This window comes from Malus domestica, chromosome 17, assembly GCF_042453785.1.
Source record: "Malus domestica chromosome 17, GDT2T_hap1".
Taxonomy (NCBI): domain Eukaryota; kingdom Viridiplantae; phylum Streptophyta; class Magnoliopsida; order Rosales; family Rosaceae; genus Malus; species Malus domestica.
The window spans coordinates 5,091,488-5,109,276 of record NC_091677.1 but is presented as its reverse complement, the minus strand read 5'-3'; the positions used below and the strand labels follow the sequence as shown (position 1 = coordinate 5,109,276).

Below are 17,789 nucleotides of genomic sequence, written 5' to 3'. Positions count from 1 at the left end.
TATGAATGCCAAATTATAAATTGACTCAACAGTAATTCTATTTGGACACGTAAAAGTAAAATTGACATTTCATATCGAGATAGTAAAAAAGCTAGACAATGAACTACTGCATACTTTTATTGCACTAAGCTCATTGGAGAACGTTAAATAAAAATTACATCTGCCGACATGCAACTGAAAGCGATGACCGAACTGGCTCAGGAGGAGGGTAAAAAACAAAAGATTACAGTCACTAAACTAACGATAGATATAACTCCCAGAAGGTACAGTAAAAATATAAAGAGCAAAGTTAAATGAACTTTTTATCCTTTATTTTTTTCATTTGGACTTGCCGTTGGCCAGTTTGGATCCGGGTCCATTAGGGTTGAGCTCATCCCAAGCTTCAATCCATGTTACCATGGCGTCGGCGAGCTTGTCGAAGTAGGGGTCCACCTTGCTGAGCTTCTCCTTGACCTGCTTGGAGAGCTCAATGTAGCATGCTTGCACGGTGGTGCAGTCCTTGGGAAGGACAGCAGATTGGAAGAATGGGATGATCTCTTCCTGCCAGAAGATGCCTTTGTACTCCTTCCTCAGGTTCACAAATGGGTTGCTGGCTTTGCTGTGGTAGATATATGGCAGCCCTGTCTTCACTCCAAGCCCCAAATGATCTGTTATCACCTGAAATATTCATGATAATACATACTGTTAATCTATAGTATCAAGGACGATGGATTGTTCTGACCACCTGACCTAACCAATATATGCAACTAAATATATTATTCACATGAAAGAGAGAACAATGGAAGAATTCGAAGACATATGGGCATATTGTATGGTTAAAACAAGAGAAGAAAGGGAACCTTGGTGCACCAGCCAGCCCACATATCGTCATAGCGTCCAATTGGCTGACCGTCACCCATGAGTCCGAAGTACATAGCAGGGCCGATGAGGTCACGGTCGAAAGCCAAGTTCATCCCACACATTGGGAACAATGTGCCCTTTGGGATTGTCATAACAGCATCCACAAACCTAGTGAAAGCATAAGCATATAATGTTAGGAACATATATTGCACGATGCGTACAATGCAAGATAGGGTTTCTGTAGGGAGTGGATCTACCTGGTGTTTCTCTCAAGTGGCTTCACAAGCTGTGTTGGTGCATCATAATCCGGGATGTTGAGCCAGAGACCGTGAGAGACAGCGGTCGGAACACCCTCACGGAGACTGAAAGGGTATCCACGAACAAAATCCGCACCGTCTCTGAAGGGTTCATACAGCGTGTTGAAGAAAAATGGGGTCGATGGTGCAAGGAGGTTCTTGATGTGTTGCTCCAGTGCATTCACTGGTTTGCCAGATGGGTCTGTTGCAACCTAGAAGTATATACACACAGAAAATCATGATAACTTATAAATATGCCAACAATTTCGGAGTTGTAGTACAAACAAATTGAAATTAAGTGCTTCAGAATTGGGAGGGGAAAGGACAGAAGTAAGTTGCACATAAAACAAATGCATATGCTATATCTTTATCCAGGAACAAAACAAACAAATATAGATATGGAAGAAGTCCAACAGAGAAGTTAAACAAGTTCAGTGTTAAAATTATTTTCCAAATTTAAAATAGTGGGATGGATGGGAAGGAGGGATTTTCATGCAACAAAGATGTCTTTGCAGTGGCGGCATTATACACTAATTTCACTTTGATATGTATGAAAGTTTAAAGGCATGACAATGTGAAATTAGTTTGGACGCTAATCACATATTAATGTGTGAAAAGTTAAAAAACATGACAGTATGTGAGTAGTGTGAGATAACGACATAGTGTTATGTATGCAAGTTTCTCTGCATAAGGAGAGACAAATTGTTATTGAAATTGATTTAAAATAGGGATTTACCTCCACACAAATCCTACTGTGCTGATGTGCAGTTTCACGTGTTTAACTTTGCACGCATAACAAACATTATTCAATCCAGATCAAACTAGATGCCATCAGTGCTATTTACATACAATCTCTTACAAATTAAGGACGCTTATTTCATTTTATATGGGACTTTACACGTATAAGGTAAGGGAAGTGTTATTGGCACTCCAAAAATCTCATTCTACACTCCTCTCAAGTGCATTTTTCTTTCCTAATATAGAAAGTTTGGAGTGTAGAATGAGATTTTTGAAGTGCTAATAACAACTCCCTTAGGTAATAGTGATATAATTAAAATATACAAAATCAACAATTAAACATGGGCGGATCCGTGATACCATTAAGACTTTTATTTGTAGGAAAGAAAATGAGTTATACAAAGAAATCCTAAACTCTTAATCCAACAGTCATATTATTTTAGATTTGGATGATTTTTGGTAGACAAGATCTTTAAGAGAGACCTAAAAAATAAACGGTTCGGATCGTTACGATACGTTACAAAATGGGCTCCACAAAGTATAAAAAATTGGGTAAAAAAATAGTGTCACGATCAATTAAAGAAAAGAGAAATCGATAGAGGCAGAAGAACGTGCCGCATGAATTATTCAGTCATCCATATTTTACGCAAAACCATGAAATACAAGATCCAGACTTTAAAAACTCATAAAAAAAAAACAATTAAAATCCAAAAACAAAACAAAGATTGGAAAAACCTAGAAAAATAAGAAGAGGAGAAGACATACAAAGCAGTCATCGTCGATGGTGAAGATGTACTTCTTCTTGGAGACCATGTATCCGAAGCATCGGCAGGCAGAGTCCTTGAACGAAATGCAGGACGACCTCGGACCCAGAATCTTGTTAATGTCGTTGCGGTTATAGAGCTCGTAGTCGTAGCCGTCCGGGACTTTGATGGTCTTCGACGGATCACCGTCCTGGACGATGATGAGGTGGTAGGGCTGCAAGAATGGCCTCCACATCTCCAGGAAGTCGAGGTTTCTGATGGTGGGGATCACAATGTCGAGCTCATCCGTCAAAAGGGGTGTCGCGGAAGCCATTGGAGGATCGAAAGGCGCAAGGTTGACAGAGAGAGAGGGGGAGGGGGAGGAGTGAGAGGCGTTTGAAGGAGGAGAGGGAGTTTGAATAGGAATATAAATGAAGGGGGACGTGGTGGCACGTGAGGAGGCGGAGGAAGCGGCACGAGTGTGGTTAGGGAGGAAACGTGTACGAGATTTAAAGGTGTAAGAGAATTGTTCAACTCTTACAAAAGCAAGCTGAGATTGAGAACTGCAATTGCAAAAAGACCAGATTTTGATTTTATGAGTGTTTAAAAAGGACTTGATTTTAGCTTTTTGGACTCTAATTCTAGTCATCCATTTTGAACCTTCCACGTGTGGTTTACGAATAGTTTATGGTATTCGATACTAGATTTTTTTTAGCATGACCACCACACATCACGTGTTGTTTACTATTAGTATAGTTTTGGTTTGAGGGAAGAAAAACTTCAATGTGGCAGTGAGTCCCTTCTTTAACCTCATTCTTTCTACAAACACCCAAAAATATACAATTCTAATATTTTGGTTAATCTGACACTTCTCGTGTTAACATGATACATAACATCTTTATTGAGTTAGTCTACATGACTGACCACTTTTTATCGAAGATTGTTTTTTAGTTTCAGATGTATACTTTGTCATTCACATATATTATAACATGTGGATTAGTAGCAATATGTAACTGTGTGACTGTCATACTCAAAATTTTCTCTATTTTTTGTCACTGCATTAGCAGTATTTCAAACTAATAATACATTGTTAAGAATGTTAAAAGTTACGACAGGTTTTGGAATTTCTTAGTAAACTCGATGACTGAGAGTCTATCTATCCCCACAAAACAGTTACCAGCTTTTCAAATTGGTAAAAAGGTACTTTTCTGCGTTGCTTTGAACGTCTAGGATAGATTGGTTGCTTTCATGCATAAATTTGCAAGGACGATGGTAAATAGGCGCGAAGGGGAACTGTACTAATTGTGGGACTTGGATTTTGACATGACATATGAATATGCTTTGGTCCGCAAGTGAGACATCACATAACTCGTTTATGGTCGATAGAAACATAATATAACTTGTACATCACGCCTTATTACAGTGGCGAAAAACAATAATGCTTATACAGTTTGATGCAAGTTCGATTCTAACCGATTTCTCTTCCCTTTCACATTTAACAATTAAACTCTCAAACGCTATCATTTGTAAAATAACATAATATAACTTGCATTAATTACGAGTGTATTACCACAAATTAATTGAGAATGTATAAGTTAAAGGTTAATTATGGCAACCACTCTTCAACTTATACTCATTTTTTATTTTGGTCACTCAATTTAGTTCTTATATTTTATGCTCTTTCTATGTAACTTCCCATTTTAATCCTCCGATGTTACGATTTCGTGACTTTCGTTACAAGTTGACCAACCTCTAACGTAAACTGAAAAAATAAAAGAACCAAAATTAACTACAAGTGCTAAACCCATTGAACAAAGGAGCAATTGTTGAGTACATACAATATGGACGGTAAAAAGAACAAATAAACAAAAGATTCGGAGACGAGAAAAGTTTTTTTAGCATGCATCAGTGTAATGTACATCAGAATCTATGGCCTTCAGATTCTTCATTGTTGAATTCTTGGCCGGACATCTAGCTCTCTATTCACATAAGGCATGTCGTACAGCAGTGCATGATAGAATATTCGAGATACAAAAAGCATAGGGGTTCGAGTTTCTCTTTGCGTCCAATTCAATTCACCTTAATTCCTGCAATTTATTTCGGGAGGCTTAATCTTCATATTAAGCAACCTAATATGCTTCAAGAATTTTTTACGTTTTCTGCATCCATCAATACTCAATCGAGTTTTTAAATGACCAAGTACAAAACCCATATGGTCAAGAATTTCACTTGGGTACAACTTGGCCCATTAAACAATGGACATCTTGATTGCTTAGCCCATTAAATAAATTTCGGTTAATCGTTTTTTCAATACGTCTACTAGGTTTGACAAACGATATCTTGTTAGGTTTTTTACTGATGAATCGATATTGACCTGATTCGTTAACGGATTCATCATGAATGACTCGATAAATACACGTTTTGTTAACAAGTTGTCCCAGAACCTGTTAATCTCTAGTCATCTTGTGTCGAGTTAAATGAGTCGTGCAAGAAATTACCATGACTAATTTGCATAGCAAAAATTATAATATCCAACGAAAGGAAAATGCTCAAATTCCATTAGTTTTTCTAATATGTTAGCACCTTATCATACATCATATTTCTCTCACATGCCCTATATACTATTTTCTCTATTTTTTCTATGTACATATATTAGTCAGTAAGATGAAACCCTAAGGTGCAGTCCATTCGGTGCCTCTACTCGTGGAAATTTCATCAGTTTGTCTCCCCCAACTTCTTCCCACCTGCAAGCAAATAAATATTACAATCTTATCTTTAATAGTAAACAACATTTCTTTTACCTTAGGTAAAAAATCAGATCAAAAGCTACCTGTATCTAGTTACAAAGTAGTGCAGGAAAGTTGAAATTTCTGATATTCCCAGCTCCTTTCCTGGACATAGCCTAGTGCCCCCTCCAAATATAAAGAAATAGTTTGAACACTCCAAGCTCTTGTCCTGCATTTTGCATTCAAACCCAGTTTAGAAATTCCGACTTATGTTTAAATTTCAAGTTTATTTCCATTGTCGAAGCCGAGCAGTCAGACAGAAATACAAAGAGTTTCACTAACCAGCCATCTCCAAGGATTGAAGGTTAATGGTTCCGGATACAGAAAGGAGTCATAATTAATCTCTCTTGTATACACATAAATTCTCCACCCTTTTGGAATCAAATATCCTGTTTAAACATAGAAAAAAATTGTTATAAATCTTTTAAATAACATTAAAGGGTGGCTTCAAGCCAAAAAGGTTCCATGCTTTGCAAGGGTCAGTAGAAACATCTATCGTACGCAGTCTTATCCTTGCTTTACAAAAAGGTTACTTCCAAGGTTATTAACAATTTAAAATAAGAAAAACTAATGAAAAGAATTTGAGAAAACTTTAAGTTTTAACGATAAAGGCAAAATAATAGGTAAAGTGAATAGTACTTTTTAGTGTAAAAATGTGGTTTTTCGTTAAAGTGAACAATACCGAAGTTTTTCGTTAAAGTTACTCTTAAAATAACCTTGCAAATGTAAGATATATTTTCCTTACCATTTAGTTCCATATCTTGAGTCGTTTTTCTCAATACCCCATTCACAATTGTAGCTAATCTTGAGGTCTCAAATATTACCTGCAGGGTAAAAACATAACATGAAAGATATTAGCAAACCAGAGCAAATGGTAAATCCAAAATTTTCAAAGGTGAGAAATTCTCACCGCACGAGTAAACTTCATAGATTTCAAGTCGTTCCAGTCAATTGGGTCCTCTGGGTTTTTCTTTTCTCTAATTGCTAACTGCTCTTTCTACAATGTGCAGTTAAAAAGTCAGAAACAAAACTCCGAAGTTAAGCAAGTTTGGATGAGATTGTTACCAAAAGCAAAAACAAACCATAAACTTACTCTGAGTTCTTCAAGCACTTTGGGATGATCATGGAGGTACTTGACAGCCATCATGGAAGTAGTGGAAACCGTCTCATAACCCGAATACAAAATCGTGATGACCATATCGATTATTTCTTCGTCACTGAGTTTGTGTTTGTTTTCATCACTTGTCAGTAAGCAGCCAAGCATGTCTTTATGAACTTGTTTGGAAGCCCTTCTCTCTTCTATGAGTTTTTCCAACATGCTTACAATATTCTTCCTTGCCTGCATATAAAATGGTTCGCCAATCTGAATTGCTGGACCTTCCACAACAATGTCCATTGGAGATTTGGTGATGAGAAAATAAATCAGATGTATACCTGAAAACCATGGTAATAATTCGTGCCAGGAAGATCAATAGGCAATGAAAGGGTGCCTAGCACAAGCTTGAAGAACTCTGTCTTGAATGCTGGAGTAATTGAGCTTGATTCAATGCCTGCAATCTGCTTCAGAGATGATAAAAGTGCCATCTGTATAAAACAGTTGAAGAAAAACTGATCAGACCAGTGATCAACAAAGGAATAGTATCAGAACATGTTTACTATCCGGAATCAGCGAGTAAAAACACAAGTACTCCGCAATCAGGGTCGAACAAACTGCAGTTCGACTCCGATTACGGATTACTTGAAAGATGGGATGTTGGTACACAAACCTCTTTGGTTTTTTCTTGAATGTTGATAACTTGGTTGTCCCAGCCAGCGAGGTGGGATGTCATGAACTCATCAATTTTGGGCAAAATCTGGTCTCTGATCACGGTTGGGTTAATGAGGGCAAGCAATGCGCCTCTCATGTACTTGTGAGTGGAGCCATGGACTGCGGCAATGTTGCATTTTCCCAAAATATCCAACATGGATTGTGGGTAGCCAGGAACCAGCCCTTTGGCTTCATTCATTAGGATGTATCTGTTCACCTCTGGATCCATGGATACCACTGTAGGGCACCCCAATATGTGGGATTTGAAGAAACTCCCATACCTGGCAAAAAATAAATCAAAATTATACAAAAAATGTTTTGCCAATTTAATTTACGAAAAATGATACACACGACTTTTCACCTGTTATACACATATGTTTAATCACGAGTCACGACTGTTGTTTTCGTTTTACTCAAAAAACCTACTAAACTTTAACAGAGGAGAAACCCTAAAAATATAATCACCTTGCTCTCTGGTTTTTCATGAAGTTTGGGCCTTGTTTGAGAAACTCAGTGGTTTCACCAAAGACTGGCCAGCCCATTGTGCCTGGAGGGAGGCCTTTCTTTCTGTATCTAACTTCATTCCATCTGAGAAGAGCAGAGCAGATGCAGACCAAACAGAGGAAACAGATAAGCACTATCATGAAGACAGCCATTGATGCTCTGCTCTCCTCCTAGAAGCTGCAAGGAACCCTAGACAGAGAGAGCATTCAATGGTATGGGCATGCTCTAGTTTTGTGGTGTAGCCAAAAGTGTTTCATATATATATATATATATATATAGGCCAATCCAAGTCTCAACCACCATATGTGAGAGAGAGAGAGAGAGAGAGAGAGAGAGGGAGAGGGAGAGAGACCATATTTTAGGCCAATCCATGCACCCTATACAAAGTGAGGGACCTTATCTATGACCTCGAGCAGTAAAAGCTCACTTGAATGACTATAAAGTGTTTAGTTCTTTCACAAAGATCAGTCACGTGTTATTATTGATCTCTACACGTGCATATTGTTAGAGTTTTGAAACTCTTGTCCCACATTGGAGAAAACAAGATTCTCAATGACCTTTATATATGTTTTGTCCTCTACAATATTAGTTAGGTGTTGGACCACTTGGAATGGGAATTGAGGCTTGGGCCACCAATCCTATGGATTAGGCTTGATGATTATACCATAATATTAATTTATATTAATCAAGACAACGGCTTGGGGCACTTGGGGCCTAATAATTAAAATTAATTTGATCAATTAGTTTTAATTTTTTAATTAAGTTTTTAATTAAAATTAATTTAAAACGTTTTGATTAATAGACACAACTCTTTGGAAAGAGTTGTATAGCTTCAGATACATCCAAAAGGTATTTGAAGAGGTATGAAAGAACCTAAATAACTGGAGTCCTCAGTTCCATTCCAGATATATCTTTTCTTCCTCCTTTCTTCCGTACGAAATTTCCAGAGAGTAAACACACAAAGCAAATTCGCTAGAATTCTAGAATCCAATGCGGGTTGTAGAATTAGGTAGTTGAATCCTGATCGAGCAGACGTTGTTGAACCACAAGCACAAGAGTGGGACGTAAATACTGTTCGAAGGACATAACTATTACGCTAGCCTCTACCTTCTGTAATCAAGTTAGTACCATTGATATTCTTGTATTTATTTATGTATTTCATTATGCACAACAAGTATTTTGATTAATAAATATTCTACAATTTCGAGTTCTGTTATTTTTATTTATTTTTGAATTGTTCTTCAAGTGCATATATCATGTAGAAAGTTGAGATTTTATGGTACGATTATTTGACAACACGATAAATGCTAAATGAGGTTCTTTTAAAAGTTGATCTTTCTATGAATTCTCTACTACCTCATGTTTTTTGCATAATATTTTATAATCTTTGTACGAAAATTAACATTAAATTGTAAGGTGACAGAGAGTCAGCTCTCCTTTACATTTCTCTAGGCAACAAAAGTTAAGTCAATCGAAAGTTGACTAAAATTGTGTGTCCGCTTATTTATCGTCAAATACGAATCCACTCCTATAAATTAAAACAATTTAAAATAGAGAACTTTAATGAAAAGCACCCGGTACTGTTCACTTTAACGAAAAACCACATTTTTACACTAAAAAGTCAATCCTGGTACTATTCACTTTACCCTTTATTTTGTCCTTATCATTAAAACTCAAAGTTTTCAAACCATTTTCATTAGTTTTCCTTTTAAAATATTGTGTGTTAAAAAAATAAAAAATCACTTTTCCAAAACTTTTAACTTATCTTACCTCACGACCCAACAAGATTTGAATTTCCAAAGCCAAAGCAATTGAATAAAAATTGATTTGCTCAAAAGTGAAAAGTTAAAAAGTTTTTAACTATCGTATTCATAAACTAGTTTAGACTTTGGAGGAAGGATGCTGTGGAAAATTTACTGCTGTAGTAAGTTTGAAAGGCACATGCACACCACCCTCTAGGGCCTAAAAGAAAAGTGAATCCCTTTCACATGTTCGTCAACAAGATCTGGCAATGGAATTGCAAAAACCAGAAGAAGACACAGGAGCTTGGTTACCATGTGAATAAGAGAGAGAGTGTGTGTGTGTGAGTGCATGTATTCTTTTGGTTCCTTTCTAACTGCTAGTTTGAAACTTGGACTGCCCCTTGTTCTAGTTTGAAGCTGTGGGCTGTAAATTCCCACACCCCACTCTCGACTTTTGGACTTTTAATCTCAAACACCTTCAAGGGAAATATAAATAGAGTTCCACATAATCTCAAAATACCATAAATCTTGCCTCATCCATAAGTATGAATTAACATATTCCCTAACTCTGACTGAGAGTTAGATTTTGAATCTGAATCATTAGCCGAGCTAATATTTATCTAAATTTGTGATACATTCAGAGTATGACAGTATGAGTATTCATTGTGTCTAAATTATCGTTATCATATAATGAAAGCATTCACCTTCTTACTTTAGTGATAGATATAAAAAATAAAAAATAAACTTTGAGTTTTAACGATAATGACAAAATAAAAGGTAAAGTGAATAGTACCATAATTGATTTTTTAATGTAAAATTATGATTTTTCGTTAAATTGAACAGTACCCGGAGTAAGCCACAAACATTTAACATCCCACCCACCATCGTTAGCTATGTTTAAATGCCGTCATTATAGTAGGGAATCTTCACCATTAACAATCAGGTTAAGAAGCATATGCAGACTGAGCACAAGAACATCGATCCGTACATTGTAACATTGTTTTCAATCATAATTTACAGTACAGAATCTGCAGATTATATGCATTACGAGCAATCCTTTTTCCTTATCTTTTGGTCGATGGATAACGATACATGCGAGTGTTCTTTAAAATATTTAATGGTAGCCATTAATTATCTTGCAAGATCTAGTACCGTAGATGGTACATTGGTTAGTGAGAAGAAGATTGTCCTTTGCTATTAAAGTTGGAATCAGACTTTGAAGTATGATGAAGTATTTGCCTTTACGTGTTCTCACTAGGGTAGGTCTAAAAGGTAAAAGAAAACTAGGAGGAGTGATGATCTTCGTCGGATTTTCTTTGTGAGAATTTCGAAAATCTTTAAATCACATCCGGTTATAATACATCGTATGGTCAGAAATTATTATAAATTTTTTTATTTAAAATTGAATATAAACAGCATCTAACGAAAACTGACTGCATAATATACGATAAACGGATATGATTGAAGGATTCCTGGAATTCTCATAAAGAGAATCTAACGAGGATCCTGAGTGAACTAAAAGCACTCCTCAATAAATCAATATATTGAAACATAAACTTCAAATGTCAAATGTATGAAAGAGAAGTTTGATCACAAATACAACCATAAACCCTAGAGTGCTAACTAGACCTAGCTAGTAATAGAAGTTTTCCATTAACATCTTTCTACTTGTTTTTATGAATAATTTGTTGAGAAATAACTATACCTAGCTAGTTATAGAAATTTTCCATTAATTTCCTTTAACTTGTTTTTTATGAATAATTTGTTGAGACATGCTAAGGCGACTCTCTCAAAAGTGGGACTTTTTATAGACTTTCTGTTACTTCATGTTTTTTACACAATGTTTATAATGTTGACACGAGAATTGACATTAAACTGTGAGGTGATAGAAAATCCATAAAAATTTCACTTTGAGAGATTTTCCTTAGCATTTCTCTAATTTGTTTCAATAGAAGAAATGTATGATCACTTATTGTTGGGTATGATATTAAGGGTGTAGATTAAATCAATGTGCTATTAATGTTTCCAATTCAACGGTGAGTGACCATGTATCCTTAGTCACTAGGTGACTAAGAGAACATGATTGTTTTGTTTCAATACTAATTAGGCTTTTTCTCCAAAGTGGTTCCTGAGATAGACACAACTCCTTACTTTATTCCTTGACAATAAAAATTGATAGAACTAGTCCCGAAGTTTGTCCACTATAAATCATTTTGGTCCTCTTGTGAAAATTTGTCAAAATATTTGTTAAATTGTCAAGTGAATAAACCCATGACCACTTTTTGAAGGGTATTTTTGTCAAACTAACTCCTCTACGAGGATAATTACAGAGTTTTCACGGAAGGACAAAAATTATTTACGGTGGACAAACTTAGGAAGCACTTCTATTGATTTTCATTGTTAGAGACTAAAATGAGGAATTATGTCAATCTCAGAGACCATTTTGACTAAAAGGCCTACTAAACATCTATTATTTCTCTTGTGATTCCTTGCGCAAATAGTGACAAAAATAGTTAAAGTGTGTAACTAGGGTTTGTCGTGATGATCGTCATCATGAATTCATAATTCATAATTAATTAACATTCACCACATATTATCTTCGGGGGCAGGCCGTACAGTAGGTGTCGATGATCATCAGTCTGATCAACATGTTACATGAATCTAATGAGACATGGTTCGTCCTGTAATTCGCTTATCTCTTCTACTCTCATTTTGTTTCTTGACTTTGGTTTGAAGCTGATGGCTTGTCTTTGAGTGGAAAATAAGGTGGATTGGATGGTGACTTGAACAAAGGTGGGGGATACATATTGAGATCCTTGGAAAGAGATTAGACACAAAAGGGGTTTTACCAATCTTAACTTAGTTTTCAAATTAAAGATAGTCGGTAATCGTTTTGTTGTAGGATAATGAGAGTTACTACGACAACAGTAATGTTATATGTGATCTTCATGTACTTTTATGCTTGTGAAAACTATAAGATATTGTTTTGGTTCATCATTTTATGTACATTTCATATTCTAATACAAATACATCATAACGTGTTATATGATCCAAAATATATAAGATCATTTTCTGATACAGTTCATTGAATAGATACAGTTCATTGAATAGTTACTTTTATCTTTGATGTACTTGATCCAATTTGAGAATTGCTAGATTTCAAAAATTGAAAAAGATGTTGAAACTCCTTGGAGTTTCTAGTACACACGAGTGTCTTGTTTGGCAGGTGACAAATGGCATATACATATAGACATCCTTTAATTCTCCAACTTGTTATCCAATTCCAAAGTAATTTGTTATAAGATAGCATGATTAGGTAGACGATTGCATGCCGACATGAAATGCATAAAACAGATTGATTAGAACAAGCTAAAATCCAGGAAAATAAAGGCCAAAGCTAAAATAATAATAAGAAGAAGAAGAAGAAGAAGAGGAGGAGAGGAAACTAAGAAGAAGAAGAAGAAGAAGAGGAGGAGAGGAAACTAAGGGGAGAATAAGAGAAAGCGATGTGGTTTAAAAAAAAAACGTTGCATGGAATTGCAGACAGAACACATACGGTACTGGTAGGCTGCCAAAAGGTTATATTATGAGAGAGAGGGAGGGAGGGGGAAGGATGTTGAGAGTTGTCCCATATTCGTGAGGGACAAATTTTGTTATGTGCTTATATGGTTTTGAGTTACTCTTCATATTGTTAATTGGTTTTATAGTGGAACCCTAATTTCATCATGATATCAGACCAGGTTGTCTCGTGTGAAAGCCCAAGGGCCACACGTGCTCACGCGTACTCAGTTGTTGTCCACATGTAGGCTTGAAAATCCACCACACGTGCATGGTGTGTTGAGAGTTGTCCCACCTTGGTGAGGGACAAGGTTTGCTATGTGCTTATATAATTTTGAGCTACTTCTCATATTATCAATTGATTTTATGGCGAAACCTCAATTTCATCAGAGAACATGAGGGGCCATATGGCTGGCCGCTACAGGTGGCAGAAAAGAGAGAGATGGAAGAATGTCTACCCTCCAGTTGCACGAGGGCCTCTAGTTTGTTCTCTTCTACTTTTTTCATGCCAGAGCGGCAGAGATGGGTACCCAACCAATTATTTCCTCTAAATTATTGATCTCATACAACGCAGGGGTGGATGGAGAGCTGTGTGTACGCACACAATTCATCATGATACTAATTAAGTTCTAATTAATAACTTAATTTGTTTTAATTCAAAAGCAGAACGTTAGGCAGATGTAGGATGTGAATGGCCATGATAGTGTGGTAGTCCTCGTGAATAAATTTGAATCTCTCTTACCATATAGTTTAGATTTTCGTTTTTTCTAAAAAGAAAAGCCCCTAAAGTCATGTTTTATTAGAAATGGAGCTAAAAATTAACCTCAGGGATCCTAATGTTGAAACAAACCTCTTTAGTTGTATAACTTGGGCGTTTCGTCATCCGCCAAGCCATGATGCTCGCATGTTGACATTTGTCAAGTTTGTCGATAGGGCCTATAGAATTATGTTGAGTAACGTTTCTAAGTTAGTCTAGACCTCATGTCGAGTGATACTGACTCATTCTATTGAAGAATGTTGACGCATCCTACTAGGTGCCATCAAGATATGTCAAACATGCATTTCATCAACTACTTGATGGATACAAAAAGGTTCATGACCAGACATTTCAAGAGTCCATGAAAGATCTTAATCATCGTATTTCCCAACGTCGAACGGCTCTAGGACCACCCGGATTCCTATGCAGCCCCGCCCCTGATTTTATTCAACTAACCTCTCGTACGGGCGTGTTAATGAAGTCTTCTTTTGGTGGACGTAAACTCTCATTTCTTGTTTCTTTATAATTTTAAATAAGATTATGTATTTGTTCGTTTAATAGAAATTAACTTTTGTTTGAACAAGTGAAGGTAATTTTGGATTATTTTGTCTTTCACAAGGCGATTTGATAGTCAACTGCCTAAGGTAATTTTGGGTTATTAAAAAGGACAATGATTGTGTGAGAAAATCACAATACAAAGAATATGTAGACATTTAAACTACTAATATCAATAGCTGAAATCGTACCTTAGCAAAGAATTTTCCGAACAAAAGCTTGGGCCCAAGTCGATCAAATCTAGTTTGTGAATCGAACTGACCACACCTCCATATTACTTATATACGCACGCATAATAGACATTTGCATGAGATGTAATCTTTATATAGAAAATATTTAGAAAAATTGATTATATTGGAACTAAATCCAAAACGGTGTATTCAATTGGAATATTAAAGAATTTTCTGCCACTCAGTATTACAGTCTGATGCTATTCATCTTCATTTGGAAGTGAGATGTTTTATGTTCGATTCTCGTGGATGGCGAATTCGATACCAAATTAGGCTGCCCATTGTATGGCTTATCTGAACTTCCCATTCCTTTATGTAAAAATATGTATTAAAGAAAAAAATAGTTTAAAAATTCAACACATTCAATAAAAAATTTGAATGTATTTATAAAATTTAGGGATATTTAGTAAGAATTTTAAAAGAAAAAATAAAAGTACATACAGTGTATTCAGTCTTGATCTAGGTGTATTCAATCATGTTTTGGTTTTAAAAGGTTGAGGGTTCTTTCAAAAGTATATAATTTTGATGGATTTACGTATATTTCATAGTATAGTTTAGGCTTTAACAAATTCAACACGCTTCTTGTTACTTTGAAAGAATTTACTCAAAATTCAAATGACATATATGGAATCCATTCAAATTCATAAAATTAAAGCTCTTCTAAAATTCCAATTAAATACACCTTAAGATTTTATATGCTTGAAATGGCCTATCTACTAACATATTTGGTTCGCTGGATATGAATTATAATGTTCAAAGCTTTAGGTTGATCACCCTTTGTTGAAAGATTGTTTTCGTGTGACGCAACATGATCTCTCCATTATATGTGGAATGCATGATACAAATTAATGAGAAAGATTAAGTGAAATCAACATGAAGTGCGGGAAAAAAAAAATTGAAAACCCTAAAAATCAATATTTTGGCCAAACTTTCTTTTTATGACAGTAAACTGAAACAATCGGTGTAAAAAATTTCAAGTGACAACTACATGCTGATGCCACAGAGAAACGTCTTGAGACTCACAAATCTCAGCTCAGTTCCCAAACTCTGAACTTGAAAAATAAATAAACACAACAATTATCAAACAAAAACATAAAAATTAAAAAATATGAAGTTAAAATCATTTGTGCAGAAGTAGTACACGCTGGTTTGATATTGTTATGCTTTAAAATAAAAAATTGTTTCTACTGTTATATGAGAATAATCTTATTTTTGCTGTTTCATGTTTTTAGTTTTTTTTTCACCAAAATTTTTAAAAATAAGTTGTTTTTAAGTGTTTATCAAACACTTTTTTAAATTCAACTTTTTTTATACTTATTTTTTATAAAAGAACATCAATATCAAACCAGTACTAAAGATGTCTGTTTCTTTGTTTGTTTTGTAGTTTCTTGACGTCTTTATCCAAACCACAAACCCACTCCCCATTCCCATAAAATGATCGTGTGCACGTGTGGTAGGTCTATCCAAGTGCACCTGTTTTATTCGCTGAATTGATTGATTTCTTATTTTGCGTCTCAATCTCTCTCCCAACCCCCCCTTCTTCCTGACCTAGCTTTCTGATATTTTTCCCCATTTGCTTCTGTCTCTTTTTGCAATCTGTCACCTGTTTCACCCACACTTTTCTATGCTTCTTTACTTCTTACCTACTGGGGATAATAACAATTTTCTTTGACCTTGCAATTGTCACCCCGGCATACCGACGGTAGGTAAAGATGTGAGGAGACCATAACCAATATGTAGTTTTTTTTTTTAAAACAAAAACTTCACCGACAGAATAAAATTTTACAAGTGATAAACTTAAGAAAGATGCTAGCAAGCCAAGTGAACAAAAAATCCTAAGAAAAACACATGATGGTCATTAGACTACGTTGCTGACACAAGTAGTCATCAACCATTTAACCATCATGATTTGTTAGTCACTCATAGCTCATTAAATCCCTTTGTACAAGTCATACCTTTTTGTTTGTTTGAGAAATTGTCGTAGCTATAGTATACTTTCGTATATATAATCTTATTGTCTTTTCATTTATCGGATCCCGTGATGATTTATACATAGACGTTACAATACAATTTTCCTTTATCTCTCCTTAAGAAAATAGTACATCTTAAACTAGTTTTAGTTCCTACAATTTTCAGTTAAGGAAATAACATTTCAAATCAAAAAAATCCTCTAATATGTCTTAGGTTAGAAATATTACCATATATAAACATGCATGTATATAGAGACAGATATGTAGTATCACCTTCTTACATAACTTTTTACACATATTTTTGCAGAGCTTGCTTTGTAATGTATTTTAACATTTTGAATTACCTATCTTTTATGTCTTCACTCAAAGATCATGTTTATCAAATATCATTCAAATTTGAAACCATATAACCGTTAGATTAAGCGTTTAGGATTTTTTTGTAAAACCGTATTTTTCTATTTTATTCACTACAAATGAATATCTTAATAATTTTGAATTTGTCTAACTTTTTGCAAAAATAATCTATAAACAACGTTCCAAAAAATAAATGATCTTAATCATTAAAACACATTTCAAAATAAACTCTACAAAAGCGTGTATATATAAAAAAATTATGTAAAAAAACACTATCCGCTGTGTATACATATACACACATAATGCAGAAGTGACTAGTTGAATTCAATTATTGTTTCTTTGTCCTTTATGCTGAGTGAGTGAGTGATTAGACAAAAAGCAAATTATGCTCTATTGGGATTACAACACGTGTCTTTCCCCCAGAAGCAATACCACCTAACAAAACTTGATTATTTTTCATTCACAATAAGTTTCAATTGTTCCTAAATATATTTGGAACCCACTATCGTGCGGTCATGGATTCTATGTAATATAAATGGCATGAATATTTACTTAAACAATTTCCATCGTTAACTACTAGGTGTTAAGTGTTAATACAAAAATGAAAGGTTATACATTTTTTTGTTACATATTTAACATCGTCTTACCTTTTTTATGAAAAAACTGTGTCCAGATAGTTAGTTGGTAGTTGCTAGAGGCAGTCGGTCCTGCAGATAAGAGGCCAGGTCACGCGTGGTCTACGGCCAATTCAGATAGACGGGTTGAGAGTCTGCTCCAACAATATCGATATTATCCCTACTTGATTATCTGCTCAATCTGTCAAGTATAAAATTTTATTACAAAATATTTTGATGTTAGTTAGATTGAAGTAATTCTATTTAAACTGATTTTCTTCTCTCCATCTGTCCG

The 17,789-nt window shown here is 35.1% G+C and overlaps 2 protein-coding genes across 2 annotated transcripts; both read right to left on the bottom strand.

Moving 5' to 3' along the window:
- Positions 1-92: 92 nt before the first annotated feature.
- LOC103404652 (probable UDP-arabinopyranose mutase 1) lies at positions 93-3,228 on the bottom strand. The gene is made up of 4 exons (XM_008343581.4): positions 2,640-3,228; positions 1,098-1,348; positions 840-1,008; positions 93-657 (listed from the first exon to the last, which is right to left on the bottom strand). Exons 1-4 carry the CDS (start codon positions 2,949-2,951, stop codon positions 319-321), a joined length of 1,071 nt encoding a protein of 356 aa, XP_008341803.3. The 5' UTR covers positions 2,952-3,228; the 3' UTR covers positions 93-318.
- A 1,919-nt stretch (positions 3,229-5,147) lies between these two features.
- Positions 5,148-8,084, bottom strand: LOC103404651 (cytochrome P450 85A-like). The gene is made up of 9 exons (XM_029097603.2): positions 7,676-8,084; positions 7,170-7,491; positions 6,838-6,987; positions 6,497-6,742; positions 6,314-6,400; positions 6,149-6,227; positions 5,686-5,792; positions 5,448-5,572; positions 5,148-5,361 (listed from the first exon to the last, which is right to left on the bottom strand). Exons 1-9 carry the CDS (start codon positions 7,864-7,866, stop codon positions 5,274-5,276), a joined length of 1,395 nt encoding a protein of 464 aa, XP_028953436.1. The 5' UTR covers positions 7,867-8,084; the 3' UTR covers positions 5,148-5,273.
- Positions 8,085-17,789: the final 9,705 nt, after the last annotated feature.